The 22,279-nt window shown below is 41.6% G+C and overlaps 1 protein-coding gene and 1 long non-coding RNA gene across 3 annotated transcripts in view; one reads left to right on the top strand and one right to left on the bottom strand.

Annotated features, from left to right (window-relative positions):
• Positions 1-4,253: 4,253 nt before the first annotated feature.
• Positions 4,254-5,561, bottom strand: LOC130457051 (uncharacterized). The gene is made up of 2 exons (XR_008916036.1): positions 5,424-5,561; positions 4,254-4,925 (listed from the first exon to the last, which is right to left on the bottom strand). It is a non-coding gene; the product is annotated as an uncharacterized LOC130457051 (long non-coding RNA).
• The window catches only part of LOC100018195 (protein zyg-11 homolog B), a 58,319-nt gene continuing 41,360 nt past the window's right edge, over positions 5,321-22,279 (top strand). Inside the window, exon 1 of one of the 2 annotated variants that reach the window (XM_007480165.3) lies at positions 5,321-5,764. In XM_007480165.3, the coding sequence (XP_007480227.1) occupies positions 5,762-5,764 (3 nt within the window). In that variant the 5' untranslated portion in view covers positions 5,321-5,761. The remainder of the gene's footprint in view (positions 5,765-22,279) is intronic. The other variant, XM_016429768.2, reaches the window with a different exon arrangement.

Below are 22,279 nucleotides of genomic sequence, written 5' to 3'. Positions count from 1 at the left end.
GCGATGAAGCTCAAAGTGTACAACGCAGCAGTCCTCAGCTCGCTCCTGTATGGTTGCGAGACATGGACACTGTACCGGAAACACATGAAACAGCTGGAGCAATTCCACCAACGCTCCCTCCGGTCAATCATGAGGATCTGATGGCAGGACCGAATCACCAACCAGGAAGTCCTCAACAGAGCCAACTCCACCAGCATCGAAGTCCTGGTCCTCCAAACCCAGCTACGATGGTCTGGACACGTCTTCCGCATGGATCCACAATGAATACCAAGACAGGTATTCTATGGGGAACTGTCAGCTGGACTCAGGAAACAAGGCAGACCAAAGAAAAGATTCAAGGATCAGCTAAAGTCCAACTTGAAGTGGGCTGGCATGACACCAAAGCAACTAGAACTTGCTGCCTCTGACAGAAGCAGCTGGCGAGCCCACATTCACCATGCTGCCACCGCCTTTGAAGATGAGTGACATCGACGTCTTGCCGCTGCACGTGAACGCGGACACCAGGCCACACCCGCACCTCCCGTCACAACTGGCGTCCCAGGCTCCATGTGCCACAAACTCTGCACCTCAGCCTTTGGACTTCAAAGCCATATGAGGGTACACCGTAGATGAAAACGCACAAAGACAATTGTCATTCTCCAACACCGAGAGACTACTACCATACAACTAGAGCTAAAAAAAAAAGAGGTTAATACTAAAAGAAATGGGAAAAGAAGCAAATGGGGGTAAATTTATATGTCACAATCATGGTGGGAGGGGGGAGAACATCAATACACTGGAAGGGAAAAGAGGTTGGAGATAGGGAATACTCAACTCTTATGTGCTTTGAAATTGACCCAAAGAGGGAAGAACAATCCAATCCATTGGGGCAGAGAATAGATTTGCGCTCTATAGGGGAGTAGAAGGGTAACAAATGAACTGGTGGGGAGGGAAGCAGTCAGTATTACGAAAGCCATCCACATAATTGACTATATTAACAAGAAAACTGACAAAAATAACATCATTATCTCAATAGATGCAGAAAAAGCCTTTGAAAAAATACAACACTCATTCCTATTGAAAACACTAGAAAGTATAGGAATAGAAGGGCCTTTCCTAAAAATAATAAACAGTATATATATAAAATCATCAGCCAATTATGGAGATAAACTAGAAGCCTTCCCAATACGATCGGGAGTGAAACAAGGATGCCCATTATCACCTCTATTATTTAACATTGTACTAGAAACACTAGCAGTAGCAATTAGAGAAGAAAAAGAAATTGAAGGTATTAAAATTGGCAATGAGGAGACCAAGCTGTCACTCTTTGCGGATGACATGATGGTCTACTTAAAGAATCCTAGAGAATCAACCAAAAAGTTACTCGAAATAATCAACAACTTTAGCAAAGTTGCAGGATACAAAATAAGCCCACATAAGTCATCAGGATTTTTATATATCTCCAATCCATCTCAGCAGCAATTTTAGAAAGAGAAATTCCATTTAAAATCACCCTAGACAATATGAAATACTTAGGAATCTATCTGCTGAGACAAACACAGGAGCTATATGAACACAACTACAAAACACTCTCCACACAATTAAAACCAGATCTAAACAATTGGGAAAACATTGATTGCTCATGGGTGGGACGAGCTAACATAATAAAAATGACAATCCTACCCAAATGAATTCACTTATTTAGTGCCATACCCATTGAACTACCAAAAAACTTCTTTACGGAATTAGAAAAAAAACATAACAAAGTTCATTTGGAAGAACAAAAGGTCAAGGATATCCAGGGAAACCATGAAAAAAAATGCAAAGGAAGGAGCACTTGCAGTCCCAGATCTCAAACTATACTATAAAGCAGTGGTTATCAAAACAATTTGGTACTGGCTAAGAGACAGAAAGGAGGATCACTGGAATAGACTTGAGGTAAATTACTTCAGCAGGACAGTCTATGATAAACCCAAAGATCCCAGTTTTGGGGACCAAAACCCACTTTTTGATAAAAACTGCTGGGAAAATTGGAAGACAGTATGGGATAGATTAGGTTTGGATCAACATCTCATATTGTACACCAAGATAAACTCAGAATGCATGAATGACCTGAATATAAAGAAGGAAACTATAAGCAAATTAGGCGACCACAGAATAGTATACTTGTCAGATCTTTGGGAAAGGAAAGACTTTAAAACCAAGCAAGAGCTAGGAAAAATCACAAAATGTAAAATCAATAATTTTGATTACATCAAATTAAAAAGGTTTTGTATAAACAAAACCAATGCAACCAAAATTAGAAGGGAAGTAACAGGATTGGGAAACAATCTTCATAACAAAAACCTCTGACAAAGGTCTAATTACTCAAATTTATAAAGAGCTAAATCAATTCTACAAAAAATCAAGCCATTCTCCAATTGAAAAATGGGCAAGGGACATGAATAGGCAATTTCAGTTAAAAAAATCAAAACTATTAATAAGCACATAAAAAATGTTCTAAATCTCTTATAATCAGAGAGATGCAAATCAAAACAACTCTGAGGTGTCACCTCACACCTAGCAGATTGGCTAACATGACAGCAAAGGAAAGTAATGAGTGCTGGAGGGGATGTGGCAAAGTTGGGACATTAATTCATTGCAGGTGGAGCTGTGAACTGATCCAACCATTCTGGAGGGCAATTTGGAACTATGCCCAAAGGGTGCTAAAACCCTTTGATCCAGTCACAGCACTGCTGGGTTTGTACCCCAAAGAGATAATAAGGAAAAAGATGTGTACAAGAATATTCATAGCTGCACTCTTTGTGGTGGCCAAACATTGGAAAATGAGGGGATGCCCTTCAATTGGGGAATGGCTGAACAAATTGTGGTGTATGTTGGTGATGGAATACTATTGTGCTCAAAGGAATAATAAAGTGGAGGAATTCCATGGGAACTGGAACAACCTCCAGGAATTGATGCCAAGTGAAAGGAGCAGAACCAGGAAAACATTATACAATGACTAATACACTGTGCTACAATTGAATGTAATGGACTTCTCCATTAGTGGCAATGCAGTGATCCTGAACAACTTGGAGAAACCCAAGAGAAAAACCGCTATCCACATCCAGAGGAAACACAGTGGGAGTAAAAACAGGGAAGAAAAACAACTGCTTGAACATATGGGTGGAAGGGATATGGTTGGGGATGTAGATTCTAAATGAGCAATCTAGTATAAACAACATGGAGATTGGTTCTGATCAAGGACACAAGTAATAGAAGAGTGGGTGGAGGGGAGGGTGGGAAATAATGTGATTATTGTAACCAAGGAATAATGTTCTAAATTGACTAAATAAACTTATTCAAATGGGGAAAAAAACAAACAAACAAGGAAGACAGAAAGTAAGAGGTTTGGGTTTGTTTTTTTTTTAAAGCTGAACAATAGCTTTATTTTTTAAAAATATTTTTCCATGTTTCCATGATTCATTTTCTTTCTCTCCCCTCTTCCCTCCCCCCACCTGGAGCCAACAAGCAATTCCAGTGGGTTGTACAAGTTATCACTTGATACCTATTTCCACATTATTCATTTTTTATTATAGAGTAATCAATCTTTTAAAGCCCAAACCACATATCATTTGCCCATATATACAAATGATAAGTGATAAATCATATGGTTTTCTTTTTCGTTTCTACTCCCACAGTTCTTTCTTTCAATGTGGATGTTTTTTCTCATAAGGCCTTCAGGAGTGTCCTGGATTACTGTATTGATACTGGTAGTAAAGTCCATTACATAGGATAGTTCCACAATGTTTCACGGAAAGTAAGAGTTTAAAATAAGTGGTAGTTTCTTTGTTCCTAGAGGACTTCAAACAGAAACAGGAATGATCATGTCACAGTGAGTGGAGTAGCACTGGGTCTAAAGTCAGCAAAGCCTGAGTTCAAATCAAACCTCCGACACTCACTAGCTGTGTGATTTTTGAGCAACTCACTTAATCTGTTTGCCTTAGTTTCCAAATCTGTAAAATGGGGATAATAGTACCTACCTCCCAGGGATTTTGTGAAGATCACTTGAGATAATAATTGAAAAGTGCTTACCACAATAGTAGCATGTAGCATATAGTAGGTACTATATAAATGTTAGCTATTATTATTATCATCTGCTGGGCATGTCACAATGACACTTCCTTTGGACTTGATGGTCACTGAAGTCCCTCCAAACTCTAAAATTCTATTAGTTGGTTTTTCTGATTCATTGACTTGAACCTTGGAGAGTTGTAATAGTTATTACCCATATCTTTAAGGCCAAAGGTTATATTAAAGAACAAATTGGTAAGTACAGTGGGAGCTACTATTTTCCATTTGGGGGCCACTATTATTATTGGATATTAGAGGACCAGGAAGGAGAGTTGAACATCAAAGAGAAGGAGCCTGACTGAATCTCTCCCTTTCCTCCTACTGGATGGAATCCCAGAATTGAATAATACACCAGTTATGGCATAACCGGGGCAGTTTGATTTTTGAGTCCTTTCAGTCAGGTCTGAACTTTCATGATGACATTTAGGGTTTTCTTGGTAAAGAAAGAGTGCTTTGCCATTTCCTTCTCCAGCTCATCTTCCATTAAAGAACTATGCCAGTCCCAGTTCTGGGCATTATTTGGTCACCTCGGGGTCTCTCCATGGGAAAAAGAGCTCAGTAATGGCACAGTAAAGTTAGCCGGTATGTATGAAGTACCTACTTTGGAGGATTCCTTTTGATTATGAGTTCAACTGGGTGCTAATGTTCATTCTAACTGGAAAATTCCAAGTCTCCTCTTTAGATACTCGTGTTCTGTTCCTCTTACAATTGGTCCAAGTTAAAGCCTGGAATGTGGCTAGGCAGGAGGAAGATTAGGAACTTGGCCTCTGGGCTTAGCTTCTTTGGCTTGAGCAGATTTATTTGCATGACAGAATCAAAGCATTCTGGGGACTCTAAGGAGAGAAAAAAACTAACTTTTATTTCTTTGGCCAATCTTCCTCGAAATGGTCTCGGGGGGCAGGATCCCCTTAAAGAAATCAAGCAGGGAATGACTAGGACTCTCTAAGTCTGAAAGAGGTTTCTGATTGATTCAGCCCTTAGTGACCCGGAAGACAAGATTGACATTATTAAATAGGCATAACAGTGGGCCATAGCAGATATGGGAGGGGGCTCAGGAGTAGGGTTAACGGATCAGATAGGTCAAAGAGAGAGGGAAAAGGAGGGAGTCAGCTACCAGATAAAACACAGAGATGGGGTGAAACAGTTGGAAGACAGGAAGATGGCTGGGTTTGGGAGGGCGTGTGGAGAGATTTGGGGTTCCTGCGAACTTGGGGTGCTGCAGCAGGAAGGGTAGTGGGAGTTGTGGTGGAGGGGCTACGGGGCGTGTGTGACTACTGTGGATGGAGGCTGGGGTCCTGCCCCTGTTGACAGTAAGCTACCAGAGGACAGACCTGTTTCCTTTGCCCTGACTCAAGTTCTGCTAGGGCGGTGTCCAAGCCTGGGTGGCCGGTTGATTGACAGCGCAGGCTGGGGGTGCGGCACCTTTAAGGGCAGTGTTGAGGGCGGAGAATCCGACAGAGTCTGCGCAGTGGCGGCGCCAGCGGCAGCTGCGGCGGCTGCGGCTGTGGGTTCACTTCCAGGTTCCGCCAAAGCTGAAGCAGAGGAGGCTGGGCCGGGTCCGGGGCCGCCTCCTCGCGGAGCAGCCGCCGCCTCCGGGAGCCTCCTGAGGGACCGCCACCAGCGTGGGACGTAGGGCCGAGGACAGGACCCAAGCGAGCCCGGCGCAGCCATGGTGAGGAGCCACGACCGAAGCGGGGGGGGCGGCTGGGGCGGAGCGGCGGGGGCCCGGCGGGGGGACCCGGCTGGGCCAACCGACCCCGAGGCCCCCGCGGGGCCGACCCTTGCCCTGCCCCCCCTGCTCCCGCAGGACCCCGCGGCCCCTCCCCGCGGGTGTCCCACCCTTCCCTCCATTCTTCCCCTCCCCCCACTCCTCTTTGCGCCCTCCCCTGCCGGGGCCCCCTCTCCCCTTGATCTTTCTCGCTCCTTCTCCTCCCTTCCTTCTGCATGCCCCGGCTCCCAGCCCTCTGGGCTGTCCGGCCGATCTCTGCATCTTCCAGGGGCTGGGCAGGAGCCAGGCAGTCCGGCGCAAGGACAAAAAGAGGAGCTTCAGGTGTCCTGGGAGATTCTGCAGGAGGCAAGGAAGGGGCCTGGGTTCCAATCCCGACTCTGCCCCTTCGCTTCCCAGCTCGGTGACCTTGGACAAAGCTAGCACCCGCCCGGGCCTCGCTCCCCTCGTCTCTAATTGGCTGGGGGGCGGCTCCTTCCAGTTCTGGGGCTGTGGACCTAGAAGTGGTATCTTCTTTTGGGAGGTAGATCTGAGCTGGGGGCGACTCTGGAAGAGCCTGTGGAGAAAAGGGGGGACTCTAGGACGGGAAGGTGAGGAGGGGCTGCATGCCAGGAGGAGACATCCTGTCGCAGAGGCAAGAAGGGGGCCCAGAGATGTCCTGGCTGCGGACCATCAAGCCACTTTCACTCCCTCTCTCCCCCCTTTATCCATTTCCTTTTTTTTCCTTTTGGGCTCTCAGCTCTCTGTTCCAACCCCCGCCCCCATCTCAATTTCATAGGATCTCAGAGGCCATCTTAGACCAACTCCCTGGTGCCAGTTTACAAATGAGGAAACTAAGGGGGGTCACCTAGGTAGTGGTCACATGGATAATAAGTGGTGTGGCTGCATGCCAGCTTGGTAGAACCTCCAAAGGGGACCCCAAGCTTTAGAGTAGTTGCACCTTGTCTGCAACAGAAAATACCTTTTTCGTTTACCTGATAGGGTGCTCAGTGACATGAGTAGAGAACACCTTTGCCTGGTGCAAAGCAAGGGAATGGCATAGCCCATGAAGGAGGTTTGGAACATGGAGTTGAACTTGAACCACAGAAACCTGGATTCAAGTTCCACCCTTCAGGCCCTTCTCACATGAGTTTTTTAGACTGCCTTCAATTGCCTAGAGAAGCTATTCTCAGGACAAGAAAATGATTTCCTTTTAAGTGGAGATAGTCTGCTTTGGGACCTTAAAAAAGTCTGTTTACAGGAAAAGGTCAGCTTTACCATTAATCCAGAATTAATTGTTTGCTTTTAGGACACAGCTTTGGCTTATTTAGGTCAGCCATCACTTGGACATCTCTAGTGGGCAGAACATTGGGCTGGACAACTGTCAACTGATGAATATGGGAGCTCTCTGGAGGGCTAAGCCAGCATAAAATATGGAAAGACCTGTTTTGGGACCTCTGGTTCCGGAGAGGCAGTGCAGAGACAGGACAAGTACACTAGAAATCCTAGTACAAAATAATAGGGAATAAGTTCGATAAAAGAGAATCAAGATGTTCATGCTAGAGTCCAGGGTGGGAATGTTGAGGAAGGAAAGTCTGTTGTAGGTATATTTGTGAAGCTCTCCAAAGCCTATTTATCCTAGAAACTTGCTCATGGATTAATTATTTTGCATACTCCCATGCATATTTTGCATGTAGTTTTGAGGTTACTTGACATTTGTTATGTGCCTGGCCCTATTTCAGAATGCATTGTCATGTTAGTCAGGGAACCACTCTAAATGGTTCTTTGCATAGCTGGACTGCCACCCCTAGGCTGTTTGGAACCCCTGAATTTTAGTCCAGAGCAAGCCAAAATCCTTGCGCCATTTGGACATAGAAATCTTAGGCAAAACGACTTGTTAATCATGTTCTTGTGGAATTCCAATCTTGTCCCCAATGTAACCGGGTAGAAAGAGCCAGACTACCCAGGCTTTGCCACTAACTTCCGACTTGGGCTCATACCTCTCTGAGGTCAGGCTCCTTCACTATAAAATGGGGTGGGAAGGTTGGACTTGAGGCTTCCTAAAGCCCCTTCCAGTTCAGTGCTCTGGCTTTAGGAGGCTAGAGAATGTCATACATAGTTAACTGTTTTTTGACTATGGTTAATGAGATTCGTTTCTTTTATAAGCCCTCTGAGTTGAATGATCTTTGTAATCAATCAGTTGGTCAGCAGGTATTTATGTGCCAGGCCTGTGAAGAGGAAAATAAAGTTTTTTTCCTCAAGGAATTGACATTTCTGTAAAAAGTCTCAGGGTTTGAGGGCAGGTATAAATAAACAAATACACACACACAAAATAAAGCTAAGAAGACACTCTTTGTTAGAATGGAAATTAGAATTGAAATGTCAACTTATCAAAGAATAGAACTATAAGAAAATTAACGCCACTAAGTAATTGAATTTTTTCCTAAAGATGTTCTTTGATGTTCTGTTGAAAAAGAGTAAAGCTTTTGTACCTAGGATTTACGTTAACAAACAGAATGAAATATTTAGGGGCTAAACTCAAGGGAACAGTGACCAGTTCTGCAGTCTAGTGTAAGGAACACTGAACTCAACTAGTCAGGAGACAGAACTTCTGCTCCTGAGCCTGGCCCTGCCTGTATGTGGGACTCTGGTCAAGTCCCCTAATTTCTGCAGACTGTCCCTCAGCTGAAAAAAAAAAATCGAGAGCACACTACAAGACTCCTAAATTCTCTTTCAACCTAGAGAGCCAATGTTCTTAGCTTTAGCTTCTCATCAGCTCCATTCATTACCTTAAAATGGATTATTTGGGTGTCCATGAAACCTACATTCCTATTAGCCAGAAATTGGAAGTTGTCAGATTGCCAAATAGCAGATCCTTATGACCTGGAGGTGGCTTAGCTATCACTGCCAGTCCCAGCAGGAACAGTTTTTGATTAATTGCTACCTAATTTGTGAGAGCCTTTGAGAATCTCACCCAAACTCTAACCTATTTGCTTCTAGTCATCTGGGAATTGAAATAATGTAATTGAAAAGAACCCCCACATACATACATACACACACACACACACACACACACACACACACACACACACACACACATTTGTATCCTTTGACCTCCATAGCTTCTAAACTACTTTCAATGATGGGTTGAGGGCTGTATATTTGGAGTCTTTTAGGAAATTCTTGTAGCAGCTGAAAGGCCTGTTGTCATTCATTTCATGCTGACCAGGAGATGTAGACATCATCAGCTCTTTATTTTTCAGGGGGCCCGTTATGGTCTCTAGATTGGGTGGAAAAGTCAGAACTAAAAATCTTCCTATTTAGGAGAGTTTGGCCATTGAGCACTCTTTATCATGGAGTGGGCAGAGAAGATGAAATGCAATTGATTTATTGATTTGGTTTTTCTTAAAATCAGATAATGTGTTTTGCTTTGTAAACCTCAAAGTGCTCTCTAGAAATGTCAGCTAATATTAATTTTCTTTTGAAGATTAAGCACTTGGTCAAGAGCTTGATGGAGCAAATTGAGTGTGGGACTTGAGCTCAAGATCTGAATTCAAGTTCCATTTGTGACATTCAGATCTTTAAACTTGGGTAATGCCTTTTCTAAGCCTGAGTGTTCAAATGGGTTGCAAGCAAGCCACATTGGTAGAGGAAGCTCCCACGCAGACAGAGTACTGGGTCCTTCATCCATTGGCTTAGTCATGGTCTAAAGGGAGATAAAGTTGAAGCTATTAGCCTAAAATGAATAGTTTTGTTTCTTTATTTGTAGATTTTACATCTCATGCTGCCTCAAAACCCATAAATAAAAGGTACTTGAAAGCACTGGGCCAAATGCCAGAAGGCTTAGGAGTGAATCATTGCTGCTAATTAGCTGTTTGTACTTAGGCAAGTCACTTTGCTCCTGTCTGTCTCAACTTTCTCATCTCTAAAATAAGTTGAGACTAGATAACCACCAAGGTCCCTTTCTGCTCTAAAATCTTAGAGAAGTTTATCTATTGCCTAGGATTACTATGAGACCCAAGGAGAGAATGCAGGCAGAAGAGCTTTAGAAACTGGGTGGCACAGTGGATAGAGTGACAGGACTGGAATTGGGAGGACCTAGGTTTGAATCTAACCTCAGACTTTTCCTTGTGACCATGAGCAAGTCACTTAACCCCAGTTGCTTAGCATTTGCCCCCTCTTCTGTCTTGTATCTGAATTGATACTAAGGCAGAAGGTGTAAAGGTTTAAAAGAAAAGAAAAAAAACTGGGTGGCACAAAAATATCAGGTAATATTAATATTACTTACATGTGCCTATGGAATTAATAAATAATTACTATCCTTTACCATTTTATGCAGCACTTTTCAAACCCGTCATTATTGTATTAGCTCATAGATAATTGAAATCTGGTAGTAGCAAGAAATCACCTTTACCCCAATGCCTTAGCCTGGGCAGAGCCTGCTATTTCTCAATAAATGTTTATTCTCGCTGAAACTTAAATATTAAAGGACTCCAGTCTAGATGAGGACAACTCAGCTTAACAAAAAAATGCCAGCTCATTTTGCTTTTCTTTGCTAAGTGGTGATGGATGACAGCTTGATTTTTGTACCTTTTTACTGACTCCAGGCCCAGCACTCTATCTACCCTGCCATCTAGCTGCCCAGAAAGGACCTTGGAGATCATCTAATTGAACCCTTTGGGGTCTAGAGGGAAGTAGAGTGAAGCTACCCAAATTTGGTGAAGATGACTTAGGGCAAATATTTGTCCCTTTTGAAAAGGCTGAGAATTCTGGAGTTATCTTGGGCTTAATGGGCTGTTCTTTTTTTTTTTTTAATAGTATTTTATTTGATCATTTCCATGCATTTTTCATTAAAGACAAAGATCATTTTCTTTTCCTCCCTCCCACCCCCCATGGCCGACGTGTGATTCCACTGGTATCATATGTGTTCTTGACTTGAACCCATTGCCATGTTGTTAGTATTTGCATCAGAGTGTTCGCTCCGAGTCTTTCCTCTGTCATGTCCCCTCAGCCTTAATGGGCTGTTCTGTGGAAATTGAATAATATCAATGTACATTTCTGTAGTTTTACATAATCTTCTTTGGCCCTCTGGGTACCACTTTGAGGTAGGTGGGACTGGTCATCTTTTTATAAGTGATGTAATTGACCCTGGGATAATAGGATTTGCCCTATGTTGAGCCTCTGCCTGTTAACTTTCAAGCAAATGTTTGATGGGATTCAGAGTCTATAAGTCCTGGTTGCATCTCTTCCTCCCCCTGCCTCCATCTCTCTTTTTTTATTCCCATCTATACCCCACCCCCAGCTGATTCTCAGGCTTGTTGCAGCTTAGTTCTTTAGGCCTTATTCTGGGTGGTGCTTTGGCCATTTGAACAAGAAAAACACAATAAGCAAAAGGCGCAGGCTGAAAGTGGAAACATTCCATGTGAGCCTCTGTTGTTTGCTCCAGATGGTTTGGGGAACACTCTGCCCAGATTGCTGGGTCCCTGCTCTCTTTTTCTCCTTTCAGTATTTGATCGGGGCAGGCTGTTTAGCATTTTGTGTGCTAGTCACTCCATGAAGAGTGCACGACTAGCAAGCAAACTTTCTCAGTCATGATGGGTGGCGGGTAGCAAAATGCCCATGCAAATAATAAAATCATCTAGGTGGCTGATGGAGTATATATTTAAGTCACTCGCAGAATAGAAGCGCACGCATTTCTTTCATCTATAATACGAGTAGCAATCAAAAGATGCTTTATCATTACTTTCATCTTGACTGCATTTATGAAACAATTGAAATTTTCTAATGGCTGTGAAGGCTGGGGTCACCCCCCAAAGAGCCATAAAAGCAGGCTATAATATGCAGTCAGATGCCTCCAGTATTTTAACTATTATTATGTAGCAAATCTGTGTTTATGGTATAGATGTTTCTTGAAGTTAAGAGTATGATTGAAAGATTCCCCATGTGGCCCACTAATTGTGTGACTTCAGATAAATCATTTCCCATTCCTGGACTTCAGCTTATTCATCTGCAAAAGAGTCCATGTCAGAAAAGCTTCTATAAGATCACTTAACTTAGTTGTCAGTAATTTGGGGTAGCTACCTGTAAATCCAAAGTGCTTAAACTGGGGCTGTGAATTTTTTTTTTAATATTTTGATAATTATATGTCAATATTACTGGCTTCTTAGTCATCTTAGTAATTTTATGCATTTAAAAACATGTTTTTGAGAAAGTCTCCTTAAGCGTCTTTGGGTATCCATGTCACAGACACAGTTTTAAGAACTCTTGGTATAGAGACTCTTTAGTGGGTCAGATGTCTAACAAAATCCTCACTCTGAAAGCAATAAAAGACATTCACAAATTCCTTAATTTATACTGTTAGTTGGTTGATAGAAAAGGGTAGCCACGTGGCAGAGAGGATAGAGGGCTAGACCCGGAATCTGAAAGAGCAGAATTCAAATTCTACTTTAGATACTTGCTCTTGCACTGGGCAGGTCACTTAAACTCCCTCAACTAGTTTCCCTATGTGTGAAGTAGGTATAATAATACTTCCATTGATGGGTTGTGAGGAGCCAATGAAATAATCAATGAACAGTGCTTTTTCAAACCTTAAATGGCTAAATAAATACCAGCTATTATTATTGATTGGTCCCTTTTGAAGAGTGTGAACCTTCTGTGATCAATTGGGGTTTGTCCATTTTTGCCCCATGGGAGATCCAGGAATATTTTTTAGTCGGGGAGCTCAAAAACTCATCATTTATTTTTGTGTTCAGATGACACGAGGACACAACTTCATGCCCCTCATTTTACAGAGAAGTAAACTAGGACCCTGAGAATGATTTGCCTATGGTCTCTCAAAAAGCGAGATCTTGGCCATGAACCCAGGTTTCCAGACAACACATGTTCCTTCTTTTCACTCCACCAAACTGCCTCATAGTGGTTGGATTAAGAGAGGTAATTTTTTTCTACTTGACCTGAAATAGAGAATAAAAGTTCAAAGGTCTAGTAGGCTTCAAAGCTTGTGTGTAGAGCAAGCTCTTGACAAATATTAAGCTACCTTCTCCTTTTATAAGTAGAGATAAATTAGGGCAATAGAAGAAGTGGCTTGATTATCATAATATTGTTCATAAGCAACTTCTTTTTCTAAATAATAAACGTTGGGTTATCCTCAAACCAGTTTTTTCTTTAAAATTAATACAAGTACCCCTTATTTTCTGACAGTGGTATATCTGATGCCTGCAGAGCCTGCCTGTCTTTGAGAGTTCAGGCACTATAAATATACACAGATCATAAAGTAGCTTTATAAACAAGATCTTCGGCAGGTTTTAAAAAGTGCAATACCCATGAGGATCAATGGCTTTAGAACTGCAAAGGACCTTAGAAATCTTCTCAATGCTCTCATTTTATACCAGGGGAAGCAAAAGCCCTCCTTTGCTATGTTTTGGAAGATACTTGTCCCTAAGAAAGTCTTTTTTTTTTCCTGACTTTGTCAGTCACTTTGTCCAGTGGCATCTCCTTGAACACTGTAGTCAGTCAGCCTCTAGATCAATAACCCTGGAGTATAGGATCTAACCCCCTTATGGTGTGACATGGATGTTATCTCATCTGACTCAACTTTTCCTTCCTTCTTTCCTCCTTCCCTCCCTCCCTCCCCCTTTGCCCCCCTTACCCCTCCCCTCATCTGTGGTTTTGTTGGGGTGGGATTTACCCAGAATCACATTGGCAAAAAATTTGTCAGATACCAAGTATTCCTGTCTCTAAGGCTGCCTCTATTAATATAGTAGTAGGCTAGTCTTAATGCCATTATAATAGCTTTCTTTTCAATAGCATCAGAAAGTTTGCAAATCATTTTCTTCACAACCACCCTGCGAGTTAGTGTGACTATTATCTTCCTTTTACAGATGAAGAATTTTTTGAATCTGAGATTTAGTGATAAGTGATTAAGACGTAGAGTTACTAAGTATCATACCTAGCAAGGAGGAGAAGCTAGAATTGCTGACTCCAGCACCAGTGTTCTCCCACACACATATCAAGTTACTGTCTCTCAGATGCTGGGATACATCTTGTCCTCTGCCGCTCTTCACAGGGGGCCTTCCTGCAATATAGTTTGAGTGTTCCAGTCTCGGAGTTGTCCGAGTTGCTTCTAAAACATCCTTTTCCCCTGGATTGTGCTGGAGGCAAGAGCACACCTGGCTAACTTGGTGGCGATCTGGCTAGTGCTGCACAGCTGCCTTGAATCACGTAACGTCCCAGTGCCCTGTGGCAACTTGCCTTCCCCACAGGGTCAGAAATAGCAATGTCTTGGCATGAAGCACTGAAATGCCCTTTGAGTCATGGTACTCATGTGAAAAAAGTAATAAGTAGCCAGCAAGCATTATTTTAAAAACACCTACTATGCGCTATCCACTGTGCCAAGCACTGGATGATACAGAGAAAAATGAAACAGTGCCTGCTCTCAAGTTGCCCCAGGCTAATGGGTCTAAATATACATTAGCTTCATGTAGCAAATGCTTAATATGTTAAATGCTACCTGGGAAGTGTGCCTGAGGGAAGTCTTAAAAACCTTTGAGTTATGGTGAGGGTGAGTGCAATGGAAAGGACAATTTAGACTCAAGAAAAAGTTCAAGTGAAGCTGTGTGACTTTGGACGAATCATTTCCCTTCTGGTCCTCAGTTCCCTTATCTATAAAATGAAGAGGTTGAATTAGATGGACTTTTAAGGTTTGTTTACAAACCTCAGCAGTTCCAGTGATTGAGATGGTCAGGCTTTTTAAATACGATGAAAAATGATGTTTTAAAGAAAAGGTCAGTGGAGTATAATAAAAAGGACACTCGGTTTGAAATCAGAGGACTTGGGCAGAATGGATTGAGAGGGCTGAGGCTGCACTGAGGATCCTACTCCAGCTGACCCTGAGTAGGTCAGCTCTAAATTCATATTCTCATCTGTAAAATGGAGATAATATCGCTCACTTCAGGATTATTGCCACGATCACCTGAAAGAATGTGTGCACTCTATAAGCATTATGGGAATGTTAGCTATTACTGCTGTCACTACTACTTACTATGAGCAGTAGTTGCTTTCTTTTACTACCACTACTTACCAGTGAGTTGTGACTCAGTGATTAAGAGCCCTGGACTTGGAATGAGGAGGAGCCGAGTTCAAACCCAGTCTCAGACTCTTCTAGCTGAATAACTTTGGGCATGCATTTAATGTCTATATGCCCAAGAGGCAGCTAGGTGGTTCAACAGATAGAGTGCTACACCTGGAGTCAGGAATACCTGAATTCAGATCCAGCCTCCAACACTTCCAAGAAATCACTCTGGGCAAGTCACCTCACTTCTGATCCACTGGAGGAAGAAATGGCAGACCACTGCAGTATCTTGCCAAGAAAACCCTGTCCGGGGTCATGAAGAGTTGGATGCAACCAAACAACATTACTTCTACTGCCACCACCTCTTCTGGGAATCCTTGTCTCCTCCAGGCCTATTTCCTTTTAAAATATAAAAAGTTTGAAATCGTTATTACATTACCAGAGAAAACTCTTAGGTAGAGCCTTAGTAAGGAAAACTTGTCATGACTCAGCAACATCCAGTTAGAGATCTTCATCTTCCAGATTCCCATTGAGAGGACCAACTCATTTATTAATGCTTGATTTTCTAAAATATTTACATTATTAAGCTCATTTGGTCAGTCCCTTCCTTATCTGAAGTGTAAGTTGCCTCTGCCTGAGGTTTTCCCCCCCAATTTCTTTCCCTGGAAAAGTGATCCAGAACTCAATACATAGTCAGTTATCTCTAAAAAAAAAAATACAAAGAGTGTGAACAAAGCCCAGAGGAAGAGAAAGGTGAAGCCATTGAAAGAACTGCAGATGGGGGCAGCTGGGTGGCTCAGTGTATTGAGAGCCAGACCTGGAGATGGGAGGACAAATCTGGCCTCAGACACTTCCTAGCTGTGTGATCCTGGGCAAGTCTCTTGATCCCCATTGCCTAGTCCTTACCACTCTTCTACCTTGGAACTAATTATACAGTATTGATTCCAAATGGAAGATAAGGGTTTAAAAAAGAAAGAACTGCAGGTGGCCTGAGAGATACAAATCTATGGCCTTTGTCTTGAAGTTAGAGTGAAAACTTTTCGCCCCCCCCTCCCCAAATCACAACATTTAGACATTTATTATTTATTGAACACTTCCCCTATACAAGAACCTGTGCTGGGCAAAGATGAATGATATGATTGCTACTTTCAATTTTAAAAAATGGACTTTGAGTTTTGGAACGGACCTCAGTGGCCATCTAGACTGTCATGTACCAAAGGAATCCCCAGTAGAACATACTTGGCAGACAGTGGTTTGAAGGACACAAATGAGAGGGCAGACAGCCTGCCCAACACTTGCAGGACACTCCTTCATTAGGAGGTTTTTCCTGATTTCTGGTCTCAATCTGACTCTACAATCCCTACTTTCCCACCCTTCTCCTCGCTTTCCAGGTTCTGTCCCCTCAACCATACAGAACAAGTCTAGTGCTTTTCCACATGTGAGCCTTGAAGATAGCGCTCCTACCTCTCCCTCCACCCCCTTCTCCAGGGTTACATCACTTAAATGTAAACAGTTCCTTTGATTGCTCTTCACCAGACACAAATTCAAAGCTCTTTACCAGCTGGATTACTGTCCTAATGGACATTTCCAGTCTTTGTGAAAATGTGACTGCCCCATAACACAGTAATTCATACAAGGTCTGGTTAGGAGGACTGTCACTACCTTATTCCTGGAAATTATGTCCTTAATACAGCCCAAGAATCCATTACCACATTACCCTGCTGATTCAGGTTGAACTTGTCTACTAATACCCCTTAGATCATCTTCAGGCCGATTGCTATCTGATCATGCCTCACCCATTGTTTTCTTGTAAAGTTGGTATTTTTTTTCCTATATCCAAGCATCACACATTTATATTCTCTTAGGGGGAATGAAAGTTTAGCAGACATGAGAACTCACATTTTTCTGATAATCTCAGTTTAACAAAATGATTTGAGGTAGTAGTATAAAGTGGTGTTTTGCCCTTTTCACAGATAAGAAAATTGAGTCTCAAGGTGTGATTTACCAGTGGTCACAGAAGCCTAGAATTTGAGTTTTGACCCTTTTGATGCCCAAATCCAGCCCTTTTCTAGGACACGATCATGGTAATTTATTATAAGGTAACACAATGATATATAATCACATTGGTGTAGTACTTTAAACTTGACAGAACCCTTTTCCCACATCAACTTTGTGAAATGGAAAGTGTCAGTGTTATTTATTATCCCCATTTTACAGATGAGGACACTGAGTTTCTGAGAGCTCAGGTGACTTCTTTGTCTTACTGATAGTAAACTAGATCTCCTAATTCCCCTCTTCTAATAATATTCAGAGTCTGCCCTTAGGCTAACTGCCCTGTAAACTCTACTTTTGGCCTTAGCCCTCATCTTCTGGGTACTGTAATAATTAAAATTAGGTAGCCAAAATATAATAGTTAAAAATTTGATTTGGCAAAGATAAAATGTTTTTAAAAAGAATTTTTGGTTGCCATTTATAAAAGTTAAAGTTAAAATGAGTCAATAGACTCATTTTATTTTTATTATTTATTAAATATTATTTTATTCATATTTTATTTAGAGCAAGGTAGAGATATTAAAGTGGGAAATATAGGAAGGAGGTGGGAAATAGCATCTAGCTAAAAATACCCTAAATCTTAATCCTTGTGCCTCCAGACTGCGATTCTCACCAGATTCCAAAGTTCTGATCAGGAAGCTAAAATCCAAAGAGTCAAGGTGCTGAAAAAACCTCTGAGCACCGAGACCTCCTACACATGAGGCCAAGAGCACCAAGAATCCCACCAGAGCTCACGCTCCCTAGGCTAAATGCCACCAAGAATGAAGAGCCCAAAATCAAAAGCCAAGCATCAAGAGCTCACAAAAATGAAAAGAATCTCTCAGGCTCCCGCTTATATATCGTTTTCTCCATCCATCAGCTCTCCTCAATCTCAGGAATCAATCACAGCCTTTCAATTTTCCTAGCACTGCCCAGGGAGGGTCAGTGCTTGTGGTCTGTTAGGGCATGAACTTTCTTTGTTAGTGACTTAAGTAGGGATACTTTAAGCTCTTGATTGATTAACTTAAAATAGACAAAGGGAATAAAAAATACTCTTTCACAGTGCCTGAAACTCCAAGTGGTGCAGATTTGCCATTCCTAGGTCCCCTGAGGTTCAGCCTCATCTTACCTCCCATCAACTTTTATCTGGAAAGCTAAGAACAGAACTGTTATGGGGTTTTCTTTTTCTTTTTTTTTTAATTAATGTAGAATATTTTTCAATATTTTACATGATTCATGTTCTTTCCCTCCCCTCCCAGAGACAACTAGCAATACCACTGAGTTTTACATATATCATTGTTCAAAACCTATTTCCATGGTATTAATGGTTGCAATAGAGTGATCATTTAAAGTTAACATCCTCAAACATATTCCCATTGAACCATGTGATCAATCGTATGTTTTTCTTCTGCATTTCTACTCCCATAGTTCTTTCTCTGGATGTGGATAAAGTTCTTTCTCATAAGTTGTTGGGGGGTTTTCTTGACTCATTCTGTACCATAATGTATTCAACTCAAATGGAAAAAGGACCACTAAACTGTACATAAGGATCTCTTACAGGTACATACTGACTTAGAAAATCGCATTGTAATATCTGTGTTTTATTGTATTTTTACTTATTAATTATTTCCCAATTCTGTTTTGTAAGATTTAAATTAATATCCAATAACTCCAAGTATTATGTTTTATAAAGTTTATTAATAATCACTTGAAGTAGAAAGAAAATAAACTAAAAGAAATAGCAATTCAAACCTAATTATCTAACAAAGTGTAGATTCTCCTGCTGGCATAAAGCCCGATTTCCCAGCCACAGAGGAGAAGAGAGAGAGGGTCAAAGCTATGCAAAACTTTTATCCTCCCTATGTTAGCCATAATGTGAGAGGGAACATGGGAAGCTAAGTTCTAGGAAGCAAATTCTAATTACACAATGCCCCCCCCCCCCCCATGATTCCATTGGAAAACAAGCATGTGGAAATCTCCCACATTTACATGCCTAGTTTCCCCAATGAATCTGTATGCAAAACTAACATCTCTAAAAGATATTGAACTAGAGGTACATACAATATTGCACTTTCTAAAGGGAAATTATAATAATTTGGGGGATAAGAGGGAAAGAAAAGAGAAAGAGAACAAAACCAATGATAGCTAAGTGCATTGACAAAAAGCCAATTGGGAGCAATCCCCTTTGGCGTAAGTGTACATTCAAAATAAATGTGTTCAACCCCCCCCCCACCACCACCACCCCCCAGTTCAATTTTACTACATCCCAAAATTGGTTCGGCAGCATTTTCTTACTCTTGCTACCTTGTCCTTTGGTTTCTGGGGCACCAATTTCTTTGTTTTTTCCTCCCGTTTGATTCATAGTTTGTTTTTTGTTTTGTTTGTTTTTCACTGTGCAAGAAAGCCCCTACTAAAGAAACGTATGTTCTGCCAGGGAGATCCCATGTAAGTAAACACAGGGTCTACAAAATAAAGATACCCAATATTTTGGAGGGTCACTGACAACTGGGGGAATTAGGAAGGGGAAAAGCTTTTAAGTTTAGACTTTTAGTGTGAGGAGAGGGAGAGCATCCCAGATGTTATGGTGTGAAAGCTTGTGGAAAAGCACAGATGGGAGAAGTCGAGTTTTATGTAGAACAGTAAACCAGCCAGTTTGGAGATGTGGGGAGGGAATAGCATTATAAAGAACCTGCTATGGGTTAGGCATTGTGCTAAATGCTTTACAAATAATTATTTGATTCCCATAATGCTGGGGGGGATGTCACTGTTATTGCCCCTGTTTGATAGTTGAAGCAAATTGTAGCAAACATACGTGAGCTGCCCATGATCACATAGCTAGTTAAGTGTCTGAGATCAGATTGGGACTCAGATCTTTCTGATTCTAGGCCCCAGCTAAAAGAATGTGTACTTAGCCTTGTTGTAAATAGCAACTCCAATGTTTGGTTTGTCTTCACAATTGCTATTTTACCCTCATCTGAAAATTTGCAACAACCTCCTAATGGGTCTCCCCACCTTAAGTCTCCTCTCAAATTCATCTTCCATATTGTTGCCAAAATGATTTTCCTTAAGTGTAGATCTGACCAAGTATAGGCCTCAGTCAAGTAGCTTCAGTGATTCCCTCCTGCCCAGCTTAGGGTAAAATTTGTTTTTAGACTTTCAGATAAGATGATGAGGGCCTGAAGTAGAATGTTTGTGGTGTGTATGTGTTTGTGTGGAGAGAAAGTAGGTAGGAAAGGTATTGAGGAGGTAAAATTGACAAATCTTGACAACTGATTGGTTATGAACTATCCTCTGCTGGTTCTCATCATTTTGTTTTCTGCTAAGCTTTGGATCTCCCAGGCTCAATCTTTGATCCCCTCTGTTTAGTTTATTTATTCCCCTGGGTTCACTGATCATCTTTATGCCAATAACTTCCAGATCTGTATGTCTGGCCTCTCTCTCTCCCCTGCGCCTTAGCAAGCCACTTTGTGAATGCCTCCTGCTAGATGTCCTAGCCCCTCAAACTCAGTAGATCCAAAATGGAATTTGTCATGCTTATCTCAGTTTTCCCTTTCTCCCAGCTTCCTGGTGCCAGAGCCAGTTAGGCAGGATTTGGGCCTCCAAGTCATCTTGGAGTGGGCCTGCTTTCTTACTTAAATCCCCTCTCTTCTTCCAGGCAGTCTTGTTGATTGGCCCACCCCAATTCTTGCTCATTTACACAATCACCCTTCTATTTTAGGCACTTAGCTGTTCTGGTTTATGTATCTGTGACTGGAGGAGACAGACCATAAGATGATCTAGTCTAGTCCCTCACATAGCAAGAGGTTTAGGAACCACTTGCCCAAGATCACAAGGAGAATGTGTAGCAGTGCCAAGATTTAAAGTCTGGACTTCCAACTTTACATCCAGTGGTCTAAGCTACCTCTAACTGTTCTTTTTGCTTCCATACTCTCCAGTCCTTCTCTTGCTGGAAAAATAAGCTTCCTGATGTACATATAACTTCCTTTTTCAGAAACTTTTAGCGGTTTCCCTATTTCTTAGGTTAAAAGATAGATGCCTTTGCTTGACACTTAAGGCCATCCATAATCGGATCTAGCCTCACTTTTTTTCTTTTCCATTTCTCACCTCTCACAACTAAGTTTGGCCAAATTGAATTGCTTCTTTTCTTCCTTGTCCTAGTATTCCAAAGTCACTGTAAATATCCCTTCCTTATCTGTCTGTTCTATTTCTTCTCCCTATCCCTCCAGAATTGAAGTCCCTTGAAGAAGGTCTCATTTTTGTCTTGGTGTCCCAGTATAACACATCAAACCTTGAGTAAAAGTAGACTCCCTTACTAATGAATGCTTATGGAACTGAATCTTATCCTGCTTTCTTCTTCCATAGGCCATCTGCCTGTGAAAAGATAGAATCTTGTGAAGGTTTGGGAAATGATTAAGATGTGAAAAAGGAGAAGCTAGAGTCTAAGAATGCTTAAGTGTGCTCAAACTTAAGGGTGAAACCATAGAAAACAGTGATTCTAAAACTGTTGGTTCTCAAGATACCTTTAAACTCTCAAAAATTATTGAAGACTCCCCAACAGCTTTTGTTTATATGAGTTATATTTCAATATTTACTATATTTTAAATTAAAACATTCTAGTATTGCCATGAAAAGATGTTGCTGAGGTTCCCTAATCCCACTTTGAGATCATGAATCTTGAATAGTGTGAAGTTAGAGCAGTAGAAGTAATTAGGGAGCTGTGTTTTGGAAAAGTTGAACTTGAAGTCCCAGAGGCCATGTGTTTAGAGGTATTCTTTGGCAATGTTAGTTAGTGATGTCAAAAGCCTAGAAGACTAAAGAAAACAAGGTTCCATAGGAAGTCTGGATCCACAGGAAATACATTCCATGCTGTGGACGGCCAAAACTTTGTCTATAAGGACACATTTGCTGTTAACCAAAGGTAGCTAAATCCACAGATTACCAAATCAGTGGATATAGTGGCATACTAACTATACTATCAGCAACAACGTGCTTGTACTTTGGGGCCATTATTACAGTAATTGGGAAATATTTAACAAAGTAAATAAAAATACAGTAAAACATCAATCATTTTCCAAGTCAGTATATAGCTGACAGGGAGCCTTGTGGACACCCCTGGTTTTAGAATGTTGTTAGGGGTTGAAAGTGAATTGGGATTGGTGGGAAGAATGAGAAGAGTGAAGTAGAGGCAAATGTGGCCTGTGGACAGTGTAGGGTACTGAGAAGAATATTTGAACTTGGAGTCACAAGACCCAAGTTTGAATCCTATTCTTGTTTACTAGCATAACTTTTCTGTACTTGTTTGTGTTCTTGTTTATATATTTGCTTTCACTGTAAAATGAGGAGAGTTGGATCAGATGATGCTAGTGGTCCTGTCCGTTTTT

The sequence above is a fragment of the Monodelphis domestica genome, chromosome 2, assembly GCF_027887165.1.
Source record: "Monodelphis domestica isolate mMonDom1 chromosome 2, mMonDom1.pri, whole genome shotgun sequence".
Classification (NCBI taxonomy): Eukaryota; Metazoa; Chordata; class Mammalia; order Didelphimorphia; family Didelphidae; genus Monodelphis; species Monodelphis domestica.
Note: the sequence above shows the minus strand (reverse complement) of the source record. Positions and strands in the feature narration are given on the sequence as shown.